The sequence below is a fragment of the Hyperoodon ampullatus genome, assembly GCF_949752795.1.
Source record: "Hyperoodon ampullatus genome assembly, chromosome: 13".
NCBI lineage: Eukaryota > Metazoa > Chordata > Mammalia > Artiodactyla > Ziphiidae > Hyperoodon > Hyperoodon ampullatus.
The window spans coordinates 26,744,569-26,764,118 of record NC_136926.1 but is presented as its reverse complement, the minus strand read 5'-3'; the positions used below and the strand labels follow the sequence as shown (position 1 = coordinate 26,764,118).

Genomic DNA, 19,550 nt, shown 5'->3' with positions numbered 1-19,550 from the left:
AAACTAGACATGCACAGTACCATGTTGTTTTGGTAACACGGACACAATTTAATGATTCTAATTTTTTTGTAGTTTTTGTTTTTTTACAAGTTAGGTGCCATAAACAGTCAAATAATCCATCTTTTAAAAAGTACGTTTACAACATCAAAAGAATTAAGATGAAATATAAACCTTTCTACTTACAATTTTTATACAGATTAACCAAATCACAAATACCACAAATAAATGTTAAGTTGTAACAATATAATGAATAAACATTCAGATTCTTAATAAAATCTTCCTTTAACATTTGTTTTTAACTTACCATTATACTAAATAATCTATGCAGAGTTTTGGGGTACAATACCAAGAAGGCACCAACAGTACAAAGCAGATAACAAAGCAGTTTCAGATCTTGAGTGCCCTACACGGATAAACAGCACAGAAAAGGCCACGAGCTTCAGGGAAGCTGGTGCAAGCCTACAGCATCCATCTGGATTTCCCGTCTCTGACCCATGATGCCAAGCTGGCTGCAGTGAGGGAGGCAGCGTGTTTCCTCTGTTGGGACACGCCTCTCATCTGTACTAGGAGGATCATATTTCAAACACCAGCACAACAATTTTAAAGCACAAATGCTTTAAAATGTATAAGCAAAAGGACTGCTCAGATTTTCAAAACCACTACATTTACAAAAATATTTCCCTTAAACTTGGGATTGCTCCAAAACATTGATTTACAAATATAAAAGTATTATGGAAGGACCCAAAGCATGTGTGCATATGTATGTGTATTAACATACTATTACCATACTATAGAAAAATTACCAATTTAAAATCTGTATTAACACGTAGCAAATAAAGGTCAGTCTCCTCTGAATGGTCTGCACGTGACTGGTACTCGGCTTGTCGTAGGCAATACACCTGTCTGCCTCAGGGACAGCCACCGACCACTGTGGCCCCGCCACACCCGTCGCTGTGCCTGCAGTAGCAGGAGTCACGTGAACACACTGCGCACCAACGCAGTGATCTTCTACCCTCACGTCCACGGTCTGCGTGTCTCTACCAGCTTTGAAGGCTGTGTCTGCACAGTCATCCTGAGTTCTCTCAAGTCCATCCTGCTGGCTTGCTAGGTATTTTGTTTCATACTAAGTGAAAGGACTGGAATGTTTCGACAGGAATTTTTTGCTTACATTTTAGACACCAAAAAAGCCATCAGTCTGAAACTTATCTGCGCGGAGCAGTAATGGAGGCGTTCGGGATCACCAGCATGAATTTAGATGACCTAACCTGTACATTTTTAGAGGTGAAAGATCCAAATGATGTCTTTCACACCTAACAGCTAGTACTTTTCACAGGTACCTTGGTTAAGACAATTCCCTGACCTGTTAAACCAAGTTTGGCATGATTAGTAAAAAGCACACAACCTGTGGCTACAGGGGCTCTAGAACGCAGTTAGTGGTTTCATGCCCATCTGACTCCATGGTACCAGGGGAAAAGAGCCTAGAGTCCCCAGGGATTAGTAACCAAGGCTATGGCTTTCTTTCTAGTTAGAGGACTGCAGGTTAACCTCATAATACTGCTAACATTCCATTTAAAAAGTACAAAGAAACAAAAGCAATAAAACTATCAATGCTCCTTTAAAAATGTATCGAGGAACAGTCAAATCTCTGTATCTTTTCAATGCTGTGTGGACCTTCACAAGGCAGCTCTGTGCATGGAGGTGAAAATCACGTATCTCAGGGCAAAAACCTAGACGTAGTTTTGATTTCTGAGGATGAGTCAGCCACCTGCTCTGGCCCATGAGGTGTGAGCACCAGCACGCTGGGCTGGAGGGTGGGGGGTGGAGCCCTTCCCAGCACTCAACTGGGACACAGGCCGGCCCTCTTTAGAAAAAATCAGAGAATCCAACCTGAGACATTTGGGCTGCTTCATCAGAGCCTGACAGAACACTGTAGACCTATGATTTGAAGAAACGAACATGTCAGAATTGATTCTCTGCTGTGTGGAAGGAAAAAAGAACCCTCCAGAAATGCTTTCTAAATCACCTGACGTAAAGCAAAGTGTTTGGGCAGTGCCTGGTGGGAAGGGGAGGCCTGCAAGCCTTTCTGTTCTAAAGCACAGACTGAGCCTGACTGTCCATTTGGACTCGCTAATCCAGAGGAAATCAACACCGAATCTTAACATGAATATGAAGATAGAAGATGTACATTTATTTCCATGAATTACAAGTGCATTGCTGTTCATATTAGCAGGCAGTCTTTATATAACCCATTCTCCATTGCTGTCAAAAATCAAACAAGAAAAAAAGGACAGCTGAGAAATGAAAAGCTAAAAATAGAATTATTTTTCCTAAGTGATCTGCTGGATAGCATTTTCCGTGGAACACAACTCAGAGGTAACAATAGATTTTTTGTTTCAATCATAGGCATGTGGCACTTGGACAGTCATCTCCGCACAGAAAGCTGTAACAGTCATGCGAGGGTACAGTAATTACTGAACAAGGCAGATTTCTCACCACAGAGAGCAGTGGGGGAGTCAAGAGGAGGCACCGCACGGGGACAGAACACCGAGTCCACACCACAGGGTGCGGCGGCGGGAACAAACACTAGAGGGCTCAGGAGGGCAGGGGCTAGGGCTCCACGCACGCAGGACCTAGTGCTAGCTGCTCCTGACGGCCTGAGCTCAGTGACATCAGAGACGTGAGCGAGCACTTGACGACAGAACAGTGCTCCAGTCGTGAGCTCACGGAGGCTTTATTACAAACTGTTATATTGTAGGTTGAAAATGAACTTGAGATGCTGACATGCTGTAGGAGGAAAAGGAAGTGTACACTTTCTCATTGAAAGACGCAGTGTTCCTCTCTGCTAGACCCTCAGGCGTCGAGCGTGGCTACAGCGCCCGTGGCACCTGTGCCCAGTGGGCGTGGAGCTCAGCCCCATACCACCTGGGCAGCCTGCATGACCTCGCGCACCTCTCACCAAATCCCGAGAGAAGCTGCCACTTTACGTCTTTTTGCATAAGTCTTGCAAACACCCAGAACTGTATATAACACATTTTGGCAAGTGTTGTGCCCCTGTAAATGGTACAGGTAGAACTGCCTGATGCAGGACTTCTTCCTTTTATTTAGAAAAAGGACTGAATTTTCTAAATGCTGGGCAAGCAGTACATATACCTTACATCTGCTAGGGCTTAACATGACACGAGGAGAGGTGCTGCCGAGCACTCACAGGGTCCAGGGGCGGGAGCACGAGCTGCAGGGGCCCCGGCAGGGTGGGAGAGGAGTGCAAAGAGGGGCCGTCACTGCCTTAAAGTGCCCGAGGAGCGGCCGCCCTCCCGGAAGGTGAGACGCAGTGAGCGACGGTGAGGGCAGGGTCAGCAGGGCATCGGGAGGGAGGATTAGAGAGGGTGGAACCACTGCATCTTTCAAACCAGAAAGCGATTAGTGACTAAAGCAAGGTGAGCAGTAGGTGCCCTGAAGTACGTACTGCCACAGGTCACCGGAGGGCGACACACACAGGGGTGCCAGGAACAGTTCTCTGGACTGAAGGAATTCTTTGAAAGCATAAAAGCCACGACTACCAGAAACTGCCCCTCCGAACGGCTCAAAGGAGTCAGGTGGACACGCCGAGACAGGCTGGAGACAGGCCCGGGGTCAGGAGCTGGGAGGAAGAACAGCGATGCCTGCGCGTGGCCCGTCCTCGGAGCCCGTGTCCTGTTGGGAAACAGACAGGCCGACTGTGAGCTAAGGGTGAACCACGTGGGAAAAGCAGCAGCAGCAGTGCTAGGAAAAGGGAAGAGTGAAAAAGCAAAGGAAAAACACTCCTGCAGGAAAGGTCATTTCCCTCAGAACCACGTGGCACGAGTCACACCCGAGGCTCCTCAAGGGTGGGCTTGCCTCCACCCCCCAACCCCCGGGCACCTCCTCTCAGACGTTTAACAGAGGATGTTTCCAGAATACTCCGGGGGAGACACGCATGCTCGCTCACAGCCAGGCCGGCGTCAGTATTCCCCAGATGCTATTTATTAACCAACGGTCCAAACCAGAGTCTGAGAATCTTTGTAAACACATGTGTGAAGTGGAAAACGCTTCTGCCTCCTATTCTCAGCACGTCTCTCTCTCTGGATGAGCAGGCAGGTCAGAATCAACCACACAGGAGGCAGAAAGTGTGTTGTTTTTAATGCTCAAGTTTTCTGTGACTAAGCACAACAAGCACAATCAAGTGCTGGTAGGAAGCGTGAAGCTGGTGGGCCTGGACCCAGGAAGGGCAGGAGGGGACCCAATAGCTGCTGTCCCGCCAGGTCCCCCTGGCCCTGAAAACACCTGAGGATCCCTCAGGAGGCCCCCGAGGTCCCCCATCACTCTCCTAACATCTCTATTTTACTTGAGGAAATTATATTCTGGGTTAAATCCACTCCACCCGTTTACAGACTAGCAGTTCTCAGCTGTGAGCACAGACGGCTGGGGGTGGGGCGCGGGTGGACGTGGGAATTCCCTCCACTCCGAGGACCATCCTGGGGAGGAGAAGTGCACGTTCTCTGTCTCACGACGAAGCCGCATGGAGACAGCAGGAGGGTAATCGAGTGCGTCAGGATGCAAGCAAAGCAGACCTTCCTTCCCCTGGAGACGGGGCCTGTTAAGCATGCCACCATGAACTGCAGCCACACCTAGCAGCTGACAGAAAACTAAAACTGCCCTAAATGCTTTTATCTTTAATGAAACCAAAGGGAAACAAGAGGTTAATGCCCCTAGTAATCAGTCCCCCCCCCCCCCCGAGAAAGTCCAGTGACGGGCGAAGGAGGAAGAAAGGCAGGCACCACCTCCTCTTCCCCAGCTTCTCGGGGAAGCAGGTAAGGAGATGGTCTGTAAGGATGAGGCTGACCCAAGGCCGGAGGAATCGGAGACTTATCACAATGTATTAACCACTTACACCTTTTTACCTTTCCAGTGAAAACATTTCTAAACTAGAGCCCCTTGAACAAAATATAATGAATATACTTTGACCCTTTACAATCACTCAGAGCCGCCACTAAGAACATCAGCGAGAGGGCTTCCCTGGTGGCGCAGTGGTTGAGGGTCCGCCTGCCGATGCAGGGGATACGGGTTCGTGCCCCGGTCCGGGAAGATCCCACGTGCCGCGGAGCGGCTGGGCCCATGAGCCATGGCCGCTGGGCCTGCGCGTCTGGAGCCTGTGCTCCGCAACGGGAGAGGCCGCAACAGTGAGAGGCCCATGTACCGCAAGAAAAAAAAAAAAGAAAAAAAGAACATCAGCGAGCAGGGGACACCTAGGGTCTCCCCTGGAGCGGTCCCTGCTGTCCCCTCCAGCAAAGCCCCCACAGCTGTATGAGCATGTTTCCCCGGCGGCCCCGTGTGTCACAGCACCGTCACCTCCAGGCTCTCCTCTGCGCAGTTCTGCCCTCGCTGCAGACTGCGAACTCACACCCACGGTCCCTCCATCTCCCTGGGGAGCAAACCTAGGTGAAAAAAGATTTCTGAGTTTAAAGGACCTGGACTCTCTGCCTAGTTTTGCCACCGATGTATAATCTTGAGCAAAATGCTTAAACACACTCCTTCAGTTTCGTCAATCGCAGACCTGGGTTGTGTGCTGACTTCAGAGAACGTTGCTGTGATCATCAAAAGGCAATGTCTGTGAAAGAACCTGGCCCAGAGCTTAACAACGCCCCCGCTCCACCCTCCTCTGCACTCACTCTTCTATCCTAGATGACTAAATTATAAGTCAGTCTAGATGTTGGAAATTTCCTTTGAAATGCACAGAAAAAAACAAGATGGATTGATGGGTAGATGGAGGAATGGATGGACAGATACGTGAGAAGGCAAAGAAACTTTAATAAAACGTTAATCATAGGATCGGGGTGGTGGGAATATGGGTGTCTACTGTAAAACCCTCAACTTCTCAGAATAGGTGAAAATTGTCATTTAAAAAACGTTTGGGAAAAAAATCAGGCTACAAGCACATTCTGTGCCTTCTGTGTGCCTGGAGGAAGTGAACTAAACACAGAGCAACCCCCCTGCCACCGCCTCCACTGGTGACAGGCCCCAACCCTGGATACTCAGAGCTGGGGTGGGCCCCGGGTGGGCTCGGTCCCCGTGTGCTAATGGCCTCCAGTAGGCATCCAGTCAGCAGCCTTGTCCTGCGGCCCAGGACCCTGGTCACTGTCACGGTCCCCTGTGCCTGCTGCCTGACCAGCCACCCCACAAGTCCCTGCTGAGGTCCCACCACCCAGACTGCCCAGTGTCAGATGCCCTGACACTTCAGGACCTAAGACCACCTGTGAGGACAGGCGGGCTCCTCCCCACCAGCGGGGCGCCCCCTCCCGGCGCTCTGCACCTTTGGGGCCAAACCCTCCCCTGGTGCAGCACCACAATGCTGGGCCTGACTCCCCGGGTCCTGCCATCAGACTGCTAGAAAGCAAAGCCTGGGTCTTACCCATCCGTTCCCTCCTACCCGGCACTAACAAGTATGTGACAGGGATTAAATGAACAATGACAAACTGATAGCTCCATCACCCCCAGATGTTCTACACCAAAGATGTGCATGACGGTCTGTGACTTTCTCCCCTCTCAGGCCATGTGCTCCTTGGGGGCCACGTTCAGTCCTGTCTGTTCTGCTCACTGGGGTGAGCACACAGCATGTATGCCCTGAAACCAGAAGGCAGGGAAATCAGGGGCCACGAACACACAGGAAAGCAACCCATGGAAGGGACCCTGCAGAAAGTTGCTCAGCTCGACCTTCCAGGCCAGGGGTGAGTGGCCTAATCTGTAAAGAGCCAAACAAAAGCTTATTCACCCAACGCAGCCAGGCCGACCTGGCACGGACACGGGGATGGGAGAGCAGGCCCCTGGCAGAGACAATCCCCCCACCGTGAATGCAGGCAGAGAGGCCAGGAAGGGGTGAAAACGGCTGGGTCCCAGGGGCTGCTTTCCTTCTGTCGGTGAATGACCGCACAGTGCCTTGTGTGCAACAAATTCTTCAAGAGATTGTCCCAATGTGAGGTGTGGATGGATGAACGCTTCCAACCCCACTGGACTGGCCTCCCTGTCCCCTGTGGCATCTCCCCTTCCTGCTCAGACACTTCCTGAAGGTTGGCTGCTGGGGGCACATGTGCTCGGGCTTGGAGTCTGGCCTCTAGTGTGTCCCAGCAAGGGCCTGCCAGTCCCCCTCCCTTGCTTGGTTAGGGAATCGGGGTCTTTCGGGCTCTGCTCCCCTCACTCCCCTGCAGTCTCCCGACCACACCCCAGTCTGAGCCCCAGGTCTGGAAGCTCCTCTCCCACCCTCTCTGCCCTGGTCCGGCCCTGGTGGCTCTGTGAGTAGGTGAGCTGATCGCATCTGCTTGTGGCCCCCCTTCTGCCCTTCCCTGTCCCCTGCACTGGGGCTGGGACCCTGCCTTAGCACCGCTGCCTGTCCTTGGCAGCTGCTTCTGGTGGGACTGCCAGTGGCAGGCACTGAGAGGAAAAGCCTTCCTTCTTCTGCCTCTAGTGACACATGGCTCTTTGGGAGGGTGGTCCTGGGTTTCAGAGGTACTGGAGGGCGGTGGTGACTCAGGCCCCTGAGGTCCCTGGGTCAGTGGCAGTCCGGCTCCTGACCCTCCTCAGCAATGGTGATGCTCTAACAGCTGCAGTTCTGGCAGGGGCCCGGCACCCTCCTGGCCTGCTGACCAGACAGATGCTGGCTCACATCGCTTCCCCTGAGCCCCTGCAGACCCCCATCTGCAGGAAGCCCCACCGCCCCCCTCTTGCTCTCCAGCCCCTCCACAGCCTCCTGACTGATCACACACCCTCTGTGTGAAATACCTCAAGCAGCTTCTGATCTCAAGCCTGGACGCTGCCCAACACAGGTTACCTCAGACCAACCCTCATCCTGACCCCCATATGTGAAAATAAATAAAAAGGCCCAGGCAGGCGAGAATGGACTTAAGATCAAGCTAAGAACCCCCAATGCCCACCGCTGCAGAACCCCCACTTTGTAACCCTGCCCGAAGCCCCCTCGGTCACCTGTCTGCAAACCCCACTGTCCGGCCATCCAGCTGTCCCGGGCTGGTCTGTCCAAAGCATTTCCCCAGCAGGTGCCTCAACCCTTGGTCATAATTCTTTATCTCACTGCTCATTTCTACAGAGTTCTAACACAACAAGCCCCACTCTCTCTCCCGTTCCGTATATTCTCTAAAATTGAGATTTGTGTTTCCTCTTTTTGAATGCTTTTTACCTGTCTCCTCTGCTAGGATATACTATATGGTTAAAGCTCCAGGTACCTGAGAAATTTAAGATCTGTATCCTGGCTGGAATCTAGCGGTCTCTTCAAAAATGAGTTCTTTGAGCTTTTCCTTGGGCAAGTCATCCAATTCCATGTCAAACTTGAATGGTGCTTCGGCGATGGGCTTGAAAAGAAAACAGAACGTTTAGACAAAAGTGGTTGTGGCTGAGGCAGTCATTCACTGCTCCACAGAAAGACCACAGCTCAGGCTTTGGAACTGAGACGGCAGGACTGGCACCTGTGATGAGCAGCCCTATGCTGTGCTCCAGTCGCGGAAGTGCACCTCCCGAGAGCCCCGAACCAGTGAGAGGGAACATCCCCACGTTATTCTCCAATGTCTTCAGGCACTGCATGCACACGGCAGCCACAGGAATCTGCTGTGATGGGAGGGCTGCTGCTGGTGGTAGTATGTGTACACAATCAAGACCCTCAATACTTGAATAAATACATTTGATTATATACATTACAGTATCTTTATATGAAGAAATATTATGGAGCCATTAAAAAATGAAGCCGCAAGGTGAAAATCATGGCAAAATGCCCGTATTTGTGTTAAATAGAATGAACTCTACTTTATTTTTAAAATTTAGATATAGAAATGTAAGACTGAGAAGAAAACACTCCAAAATTTTAATAATGATAACCACATAACAAGACTACAAAGTGATCTTTCTTGTATTTTTCTGCAAGTTTTTGCTTTTTTTAGTATACTTTCTCTATAAATAACCAGAAAGCTAATACTGTCTATTCATATCAAAAAACCTCCATGCGTACTCAATGATAAAAGATGTAATTAGTCAGTTAATATTTTGATTTGTAAGCACCCCCCTCCAAATGAATGCAATGTTACAGAACCTGATGACGATACAGCTGTTACCAGGCACCCCCAGACCTTATCCATGTCACCCTCACAACAGGTATTAAGGGGAAGGAAACGTACACCCCAAACTCTGCGCTAGGCCCTGGCCTCTTGAAAGGGGGAAAAGAGAAAAACAAGCAGCTCCCCTCCCTGAAGGAGGGCTCGACGTACGGGACCCTACACATGCCATCCTTCTAATCCACCTGGCCCCCTTGGGGTGTGCGGTACCACCCCAGCCTGAAAGTAGGACGTGGGGCTTAGGAAACTGCCAGCTCACAGGGCAGTAAGAGCCCCAGGTCCCATGTTTTCAGCTGCTGCCCTGTTATGTACCACGGAGGTCGTGTCAACTGTTTCCTGGAAAGGCTGTGGAAGGGGAAGCTGACTGATAAATGCTTCCTCTGATTTCCTCTTTCTCTTTTTCATGTAACTGCTTTTCACTTTTGTAGTTAGTTCTTCCTTTCCTGTTCCATTTCCCCTTTAACACACTCCTCTTGGTTCTCCCTTTTTTAAAAACAGGAGTGTGAAGGCTTACTGTCTATGCATTTGAGCCTCAACTAGAAAGATCCACATTTCTGGTTCCTACTGCACTTTCCTTCATTATCCTCCAGAGAACAAAGTTAAAAGTGAGCCCCCAGAGGAACCAAAGAGCCAAGGAATGGGGACTTTTGGACAGAAGATGCCCGACATGCAGCACCTTCACCTGGATGCCCAGTGTGCACTGGAGACTCGCACACGCACCTCTGCGACCAGATTCCTCATCACAACAGGCTCTCGTGTCTCTAGGGAGGCACACAGGGAGGCAGACACGAAGCCACCAAGCTCTGGTGGGACTGTCCTGGCTGACCTGTCCCCTCCTCCCCTCCACCCTCAGGGCGGGTCCTGCAGTTCCATGTCCCTTCCTGTCACAAGCCGTGACCACAGTCCTGGGATCCCTTCCCTGCCTGTGCTCCCCCCCCCCCCTCCATTTCCCCGGCCCCACCCTGTGCAGAGGACCTAGAGGAAGGGGTTTCAGGCTGTGGGGACAGCACTAGTCTCAGGCACATGATGGCAGGGCCACTCAGCCGGGGGGGTGCAGGCTCTTACCTCGTCACTTGGGTCGTAGTACTGCTCCAGGTATGGGTGGGCCAGAGCCTGTTCCACCTCAATCCTCTTATGAGGGTTGAACGTCAACATCTTGTCCAGTAAATCCAGAGCTATAAAGAGAAAGGTTTTGCAGAGGTGAGAAGCCAAAGAAACAGTCAATGAAATACTCTCTTGTCTTTCTGTTTAAGTCCACTGACCCACAAGACAACCGAGCTAAAAGAGCCCCCGCCACCCAGGGGTGCCTGTTCCATCTCTGAGCTTGAGTCTGAGCACCTGTTAGTAGAGACCCAGACTCAGGAAGGTGATGTGCTCAGCAAAGGCTCCACATAGTGGCCAGGATTCAAGCCCAAGTCTGCCCCCAAAACCTGGCCTTGTCCTAAATCACGGCTCTGCTCGCAGGGTCAAAAGCAGAGGTTTTATGTATGTACTGCTCTTAAGTCAACTCCAAAGTCACTTCTGCAATGGTCACTACCTCCCATGTGGTTTCAGCCTCCTCCTTCCAGGTCCTGGGTGAGAGACGTGTGTAAAGCACAGGCCCCCTGGCCTGCTCTGCAGCCTGGCGTCTTTCTCCAAGGCCCCAAACTACAAGTATTCTCTCGACCTGGCCAGCAGTTCAGCCCTGACCACCTCTTTCATGTCGACAATGCAGCAAGGCAGCAAGTGCAGGGCCAACAGGAACAAGCCAGAGGCGGTGGCCAATGAGCAGCCTGCCCTGGGGCCTCTGCAGAGTGTCTAGGCACCACCTCAGGCCGCGAGGACAGCCAAGGGGCACGGCTGACAGTGGCTGGGACCAGCGTTAAGGGTCATGTGACAAAATACTTCCTGTATTTAGTGTCAGAAGTAGGTTTCAATGAGGGAGAATACATGCTAGAAAAGACATCACTGTTCTGGTAAAGAGGTAAAAAGAGGCCTTCTTTTAAAACTGTCTCCTTTTATTTAACAATGCTCAGACCAGTGATGCTCACGGCCCTGAGACACCCCTGAGAAATCCAAGGGCTCCAAAAAATAAATCTAAAAACTACTAGGTAGGGCTTCCCTGGTGGCGCAGTGGTTGAGAGTCCGCCTGCCAATGCAGGGGACACGGGTTCGTGCCCCGGTCCGGGAAGATCCCACATGCCACGGAGCAGCTGGGCCCATGAACCATGGCCGCTGAGCCTGCGCATCCGGAGCCTGTGCTCCACGACGGGAGAGGCCACAACAGTGAGAGGCCCGCGTACCGCAAAAAAAAACTACCAGGTAATTATTAAAGAACACACATTTTTAGAAAATGTATTGACACTAACAAAAACAAAAGCACTGGTATCTACTTAATGAAGCCTTGTTCCTCATGGTGATAGTTTCTTATTAGGTTATCAACCTTGTCCATCTGCAAATGAGCACCCGACTCTAAGCTCTAGGATAAAGAACGGTGATGGAAAATCACTGTAGTCACTAGGAAATGTGCTCCCCGATGGAGAGCAGCCGGCGGCTGGCCAGGGAGTCGCTGGGAGAGAGTGCGTGGGTGGGGTGCCCCACTGCCCGAGGTCGGGGACCCCCCACGTGCACATCCCTGCACACCACCCCACTCACCTTCAATCAGGAGATCATCGATGTGGTGCACTGTGTGTTGGATATGATGAGAAATTCCACACAACAAAGGACTTTTTTCATGTCCATAAAGTGAAGTGTGAAAACCAGTACGTTTTTTTTAAAGCCCACATAATGAATTTCTACAAATAGTACATTTTTAAACTGGTAGACGGGCGAACACACCTGCTGGGCCTCAGAGCCCTACCATACCTAACACAGGTACTAAAACCGACCTCATTTCCCGCTCCCGCCCCCTCCCCTAGAGCTCACAGACATTTCTCCAAGGACTGCCTTGAGATCAGATAACCTCCGTCCATGTCAGGAGAAGCCGAGGGCCCAGCCACAGTCAAGAGTCTAACAGCATTGTTTTTAAATTCCAAGTCTTGTTGATATTAAGGAGGGATGCACTCCAAGGCAACTGGATGCTCTGCAGCTAACACACTCCTAAAACAGACCTTTCAGTTCCTTCAAGTTCAATCCTAGGCAACAATTTCAAAAGAAAAGAGCTTAAAAAAATTTTTTTTGCTACTTGAAAACTGACTGGCTCTCCAGCCTCTTTTGACTGCAGCACTATTTCTGCACTGCTCGCAGCTACAGGAGGGGAGGGGGGGGAGATGCGAAGCAGCTGGCAGGTGCTGCTCCCACAGTCAGAGAGCCCGGCCTCCCTCCTCCCACATGCTCAGCATCCCGCTGGCACCACTCCGACGTATGAATCACGCTGGCTGTGCATATGCTTCCTTGGATGCAGATTTTATTTCCCCTAAAAGACTGAAGCCCCTTCAAGGCCAGGATGACATCCGACCACGATCCTGACTCTCCCTGGTGGCGACCATGAGCCCACACCTCCCCTCTAACTCCGGGGTGTGTGTAGCAACATGACCGCACCCTTCCGGCTCATCAGTCACTTCTCCTTCCAGGTCCTGGGGCGGGTCACCCGGCTGGCAGCACTGCTTTGGGGCCATCTCACCTACCCAGCAACACTCTGATCCCAGATCAAGGTTGCCATCTGTCACTTCCATCCTCAGCTCGAATTTCTGAGCAGGGGCAGAGAAAAAGGCCACCTGTGCAGACTGTGCCACCGCAACAGTGCTTCTCAAACTTTCTGATCTCAGAGCCCTACTCTTGAAAACTACTGAGGATCAATTATTAAAAAGCAGCTAATTCAACTCACAGTTCAAACAACTGCACAGCACCATCCTCTGAGGAAACCACTACACTCAGTACGTGGCAGATGTGTTCTGCGTGCACTTATCCCGCGCTGTCACATGGAGCACTAAAAAGACTGGCACAAAGGACAGGACACAACAAAGTGAGTTCTCTGTGCTGCTTCACCAAGGGCACCTCACATGCAGCTGCCCTGGTTTTAGCTGGGAGGCTGGCACTGCCGCCTCGCCCTGCACTGAGCACAGATGGCAGCACAAGGGACAGGGTGCAGGATGCCTCAGTGTCGCCATGAAAGCAGTTTTCACCTCACCAACCCCCTGGAAGGATCTTGGGGACCTTAGAGGTCTAAGGAGCACACTACCAAGAACTGCTGAGCCACAAAAACTCAAGATCTTTAATCTTATCATGGTCCCCAAGATCTCGGGGAAAGCCCTGGTCAGCCCTTCTCTACTCACATGGGTGGATCATGCTCTTCCTGCCCACCGGCCCTCATTCCTCTCAGCACATCCTTCTGAGAAAATCAAGATCCCCAGGGGTGACTTTCCTGGATATTCCTCCACCAGATCCACATGCATCCTTCTGTGGAAAGAGGGGACCCTCTCCCCACCCAAAGCCGATCCTCCCTGCTGTGACTCCCCCTGCTGCCCTCACCTGGCTCAGTCCTTTCTGTCTCCATGTTCCCAGTCCTCTTATGTGGTCACCCATGACCTGAACTGGAGGCCTCTGTGCCACGTGGAGGTGCTGAACTTGGCCACATTCTCACAAGGCATTATCTGTGTGCATCTCCTCTACAGGTTGCGAGAATCCCCATCCCTCCCGCACTGCCCAGGGAAGATTCTTGTCCAGCTCCTTACACATCTCACTCTTCACCTCCCCAGCCTCTTCTAGGATTTCAAATGCTATCTGTTAAAAAAACTCCTAAATCTATTATTGTCAGCTCAGGACTCTCACTCTCTGTATACAGAGACTCTCTGTAGGTAATGAAATAGAATACAGCTTATTATCCCATTGAGAACATATATATGTACACGCATTTACAGGAGCAGTAATAAAGTCTGGAGGCTTTTCAAATAGCAGATTATCTGAGAAATGGACACAGACTTCTCACAAGAAGGGCATTTTTTTAAATTTCAAAAAATAGGGGAATTCCCTGGCAGTCCAGTGGTTAATACTCCGCTCTTCCACTGCAGGAGGTACCAGTTTGACCCCTGGTCGGGGAACTAAAATCCCGCATGCCACATGGCATGGCCAAAAAACCCCCCCCAAAAACAAAAAAACGAAAAACAAAAGTGGGACCGAGAGAACAGAATTCCTCATCTTTCTTCACGCGCTGACAGCCGTCTGCTGGCTTTGCGCACCAGTGTCCCCTGCCCTCTAACCACACGGAGCTGCACTTGCCAGGGGGAGCTGCACTTGCCATGGGGGAGCTCTCAGGCTTGCCCGTGGGAGCGGTGACACCAGCTCGGCCACATTCACTGGGTTCTCTTGGCCACAATGACTGTCAAGGGTGTGGACAGAGAGGCAGTGAGTGTCAGCCCCACACTTGGGCTAAAACTATCAGGAAACAGGTCAGCGTGAGCCTGGAGATGCTGGTGGCCATCGTGTCACCACGAGAAAAGAGGTTGGTTAACAAGAAAGATGGACCAGAGGAAGGCAACGCTGCATGACAAAGTCCAGATTGTGGTCAAAGCAGCTACGCCCGGAATCAAAGCCCTGCTGGGCCTGTCGGTTCCGAGAGCCAGTGAAGTCCTTCTTCAGGCCGAGGCCAGTCCCAGTGGGTTCTCATGAAGTGGATGGAGAAGGCCTCAAAGAGCCGACCCTCCAGTCTGTGACGACTCACCCCATGCCCACAGCCCCATCGCTCAGTGGGAACCACTGCTCATCTCTGGACACGTTTTGTAGATTTCCCTGTGCATCTTCTTTCACACAGTTGAGATCATATTATACATAACAAAGGCTGTGTTATTTCCTCAGTCAACACTGCTCATTAGTATTTTCCCATGCTACAAAAACATCGTAAAAATCACTTTTAGGGACTTGATATAATATTCCTCTGAGTAGATGTATCAGTTGACTCTGATCCATGAACAATGAACAGTTAGTGCTGAGGTTGTTTCTAAAAATTTTTTTTTAATTTATTTATTTATTCTCGGCTGCGTCGGGTCTTCATTGCTCCGTGTGGGCTTCTCACTGTGGTGGCTTCTCTTGTTGCGGAGCACAGGCTCTAGGCGTGCGGGCTTCAGGAGTTGTGGCACACAGGCTCAGTAGTTGTGGCTCGCAGGCTCTAGAGCACAGGCTCAGTAGTTTTGACGCACAGGCTTAGCTGCTCCACGGCATGTGGGATCTTCCTGGAGCAAGGCTTGAACTCCTGTCTCCTGCATTGGCAGGCAGATTCTTAACCACTGTGCCACCAGGGAAGCCATTTCTAACAATTTAACACGGCCCAGACTAAACTCTCAACTGCTAACTCCTGACTGGCTCCTCCCACAGTGACCTCTCAGCTCATTACCTCTTCATGGAAGTTTTGTGTTCTTGTCCTTTGCTCATGTATTTATCCACTGATGTCTTAGATTTCTCTCTGCTCTTTAAACACTAATAACATTAACAAGAAGTCTAACATTAAGAACTACTGTTCTTAACCCTCTCTAATGTTCTTAGCTCTCAACCTTCCCAATTATCCTACGAGGTGGGTAAAACTTGCCCAATTTTGAGATGAGGAAAATGTGAAAAAGTGAGGTCACAAGTCTGCACTCAGGAGGCCAATCGCAGAGCACAGGACCTAACCACCATGTGTGTGGCCATCAACAAAACAGGACAGGGATTCTTTAAATGTTATTCAATCTAGAACAAATTATACCTATTTGTCCACACCTGGTCTAATCTAGTTTAAATTTTAAACTTTTAAATCTACTACCTTTCATTTATGTTTGTCTTCTTGGTTTTGTTGTTTTTTTAAATTAATTTATTTATTTATTTTTGGCTGCGTTGGGTCTTCGTTGCCACACACTGGCTTTCTCTAGTTGTGGCGAGTAGGGGGCTACTCTTCATTGCGGTGTGCAGGCTTCTCCTTGCGGTGGCTTCTCTTGTTGCGGAACACAACAAGGTGCGTGGGCTTCAGTAGTTGCAGCATGCAGGTTCTAGAGCGCAGCCTCAGTAGTTGTAGCACACAGGCATGTGCGATCTTCCCAGACCAGGGATTGAACCCGTGTCCCCTGCACTGGCAGGCAGATTCTTATCTACTGTGCCATCTTGGGGTTTTTTTGTGGTTTTTTTTTGCGGTACGCGGGCCTCTCACTGTTGTGGCCTTTCCCGCTGCAGAGCACAGGCTCCGGACGCGCAGGCTCAGTGGCCATGGCTCACGGACCCAGACGCTCTGCGGCATGTGGGATCTTCCCAGACCAGGGCACAAACCCATGTCCCCTGCATCGGCAGGCGGACTCTCAACCACTGCGCCACAGGGAAGCCCATCTTGGTTTGTTTTTAAAGCTTAGGAAGATATTCTTCCCCCACGCAGAGATCAGAAAAATACTGAATGCTCTAAATATTGTTCGTTTTTAATAGTATGATTTTTTAAAAAGTATTTGATCAATTGTTTTGGAATTCACTTTGATGTGTGAATAGTGATTTAAACTGGTTTTCTTCCAAATAGCTATTCAACTAGCCCAGTACCATCTGCTGAAGAATAATCATTTCTTCCCCCTCACGGGAGTAATTTTGGAGAGAATCCTAAGCTAGATTCCTTTGAAGAAAAATCTACAATACTACTGGTTCAAGGGACTCAACAGTCAGAAATTTCCAACACACATGTGAAAAAATATTCAATCTCACTCTTAAAGAAAAACAAATTAAAATGTCACTTCCCCTCCATTTGGTTGGCAAACCCAAAAGTGCAATACCCAGAACTGCTGGAACAAAAGACATGTGACAGAATTGCCAAGCTGCCTTTCAGAGAGACTCCACGGATTCACACTCCACCAGCTGCCTCTGAGAAGACCCCCTTCCCCACAGCCTTGACCACACAGTGGGTTATCAAACTCTGTGATTCTTGCTACTGTGATGACGGGGAAAAAAATGGAATTACTGACCTTTCAATGTTCGTATCTCATATAATAAATAACAATGAGTCCCTTTTCCTATATTTAAGAGACATTTACATTTCCATTTCTGTGAACTATTTGAGTTCACTTGGGTTTTCCCATAAGATCTTATGGAAAAATCTGAACAAACATTTTGGCCAACCCAATACTATTAACCAAACTTAAAAGCACCAGTGTTTCAGCTTGAAAGTTTTAATTTCTTGAGGTCCCCGGGGTCTTCCATTCATTTCTTCCTGTTATTTTCTTGCAAATCTAGACTATTAGCTACCTGCATGCATGTTCTTAAATCTGTCTTATTGCTGCTGTTCTATGTCCAGGGCCTTAGAACAGACACCCATCTATTTATTAAATGAATACATTTACCAATGCTGTAGTAAGAAACTAGAAGCAACCTGGTGGCAGATAAATATGGCCCCCATTTCTTTGCAGCTCCTCCCACGAAGGGGTGGATTCATTTCTCCCCCTCTTGAGTCGGGTCTGACCTTGTGATGTGCTCTGACCAACAGACTGTGGCAGAAATGTCCATTTCTGAGACCCGGCCAGGAGAGACCTTGCAGCTCCTGCTCTGGTTCTTTTGGAATGCTGTTGCCAGCATGAGAAGCCCAGTCTGGACCACTGTAGGACGAGAGCCAACGGGGTGCTAGGTGCTGTGAGGCACCCTTAGGCCATGCAGCACGAGGCAAGCCGAGCAGACCCGCCCAGCTGCACCCAGCCCTGTGGGCTTTGGAACAAATATGTGCTGGTCGGGTTTTTAAAATTTTTGGTAATAAGGGTCAATTTTAGCAAGATCCTCTTCTATATCTCATTTCACAAGGTGCCACATTAACCTAGTTATGGTTTGGTTTGGTTTCAATGTAACTGTTTCTAAGTTTCAGGTGTGCAGCATCATATGGGGTGATCTGAAGGCCCGGAGTTGTGGAGGGGTTTGTTGCACAGCAACAGATAACTGATGTGAATGTCAACGTCCAACATGAGGTTGTGAAAGACACTACAGGCCACGCACAAGGGAACGTTATGTACCCATTTTTTATAACTACAGAGACATAGAAAGGACCCAAGATATATAAATGAAAAACTCTAAGATCTCAGAACCTAGTCCTACCAAAACCAGCAGTATAGACATTCACACAACCCTGTGATGCAGGTACTAATATATATATTTTTGTTGTTACTGTTTGTTTTTATTCTTTTGTTTTAGGCTAGGGAATTTTTTTTTATTAGTTTCTGCTTTATAACAAAGTGAATCAGTCATACATATACATCTGTTCCCCCATTCCTTCCCTCTTGCGTCTCCCTCCCTCCCACCCTCCCTATCCCACCCCTCCAGGCGGTCACAAAGCACCGAGCTGATCTCCCTGTGCTATGCGGCTGCTTCCCACTATCTATCTACCTTACGTTTGGTACTGTATATATGTCCATGCCTCTCTTTCGCTTTGTCCCAGCTAATATTTTATAAATGGGAAAACAAGAGGCCCAGAGAGGTTAAGTAGTTTGTCCAAAGGATGCTCAGCTGGTAAGCGGCTGGGCTGTGGACTGAACCAGGGAGGTCTGGCTGCAAAGCCTGTGCTCTGGACACATGATGTTTTATGCCCATTTCAGCACTAAACTCCATCTTTCCACTTGATTCTATGTATAGTTCTTCCCCGCTTTTTCATTATATTCACCCAATACCTACAATTCAAATTTAACTGGATTTTAGTGGGGTTAATTATTAACTGAACGAACCAATCTCAAAGTTCATGACCTTAACCTAAGGAAAATAAGCTAAAGAAAACCTCAAATAATTTGATGCAAATTATGACTAACTAGAGAAAAGAATGAGGAAACAAACAGGAGAAAAGCCCAAGAGTTCTGTTTCTTGTAAGGTCTTAATTGTACAGTTTTGTTATGTACACACCTCTTAAAAAAGGTAACTCAGGAAATCAGATCTAGGTAACATGCTTGGGATGGACGATACAGCACACAAGCCAGTCTAATCAGTAACACGTGGCAAGGCATGGGAAGTTCTAATTTTGAAAATTCTGCAACTAGAATACATTATATAACTATAACTAAATAGGTAGAAGCTGTGCACACGTTGGTAGAGCAAACATTAAAGGTTATTTTGGGATTCTGATAATTAAGACTATTTCTTATTCTCCTACTTTTTCTATACGTCCAAACTGTCTACCATAATCATACACTACCTTTATATCAGAGAGTTTAAAAGACAGTTCCTCTTATATCCAAAAGAAATTCAATTTTAAACCAAGTGTTTCTGAAACTTGGCTCAGGTCAACACAAAAAACAAATTTAACATCTAAGCAAATCGTTGTTAATGTTAAAAAATACACATATATGTACACACACACATATATGCATACACACATATTAGAAAAAGCTAAAATTCAGTCAACAGCAGACTGGATGTAAATATTGTAAAATCGCTGCACTACCATGTCAGCAAGCTGTTCTTGGGTTCCCTCCTCTGACACCTTCCTTCCACTCTAAGGACCCCTGTGATGACACCAGGCTCACCTGGACAACCCAT

The 19,550-nt window shown here is 49.0% G+C and overlaps 1 protein-coding gene across 1 annotated transcript in view; it reads right to left on the bottom strand.

Moving 5' to 3' along the window:
- Nucleotides 1-3,517: 3,517 nt before the first annotated feature.
- Nucleotides 3,518-19,550, bottom strand: part of MAPK1 (mitogen-activated protein kinase 1) — a gene marked incomplete at its 5' end in the record, with an annotated part of 92,547 nt that continues 76,514 nt past the window's right edge. The window contains 3 exons of the mRNA XM_079717550.1: nt 3,518-3,690; nt 8,247-8,372; nt 10,191-10,300. Coding sequence (XP_079573676.1) covers nt 8,256-8,372; nt 10,191-10,300 — 227 coding nt within the window. The 3' untranslated portion in view covers nt 3,518-3,690; nt 8,247-8,255. The remainder of the gene's footprint in view (nt 3,691-8,246; nt 8,373-10,190; nt 10,301-19,550) is intronic.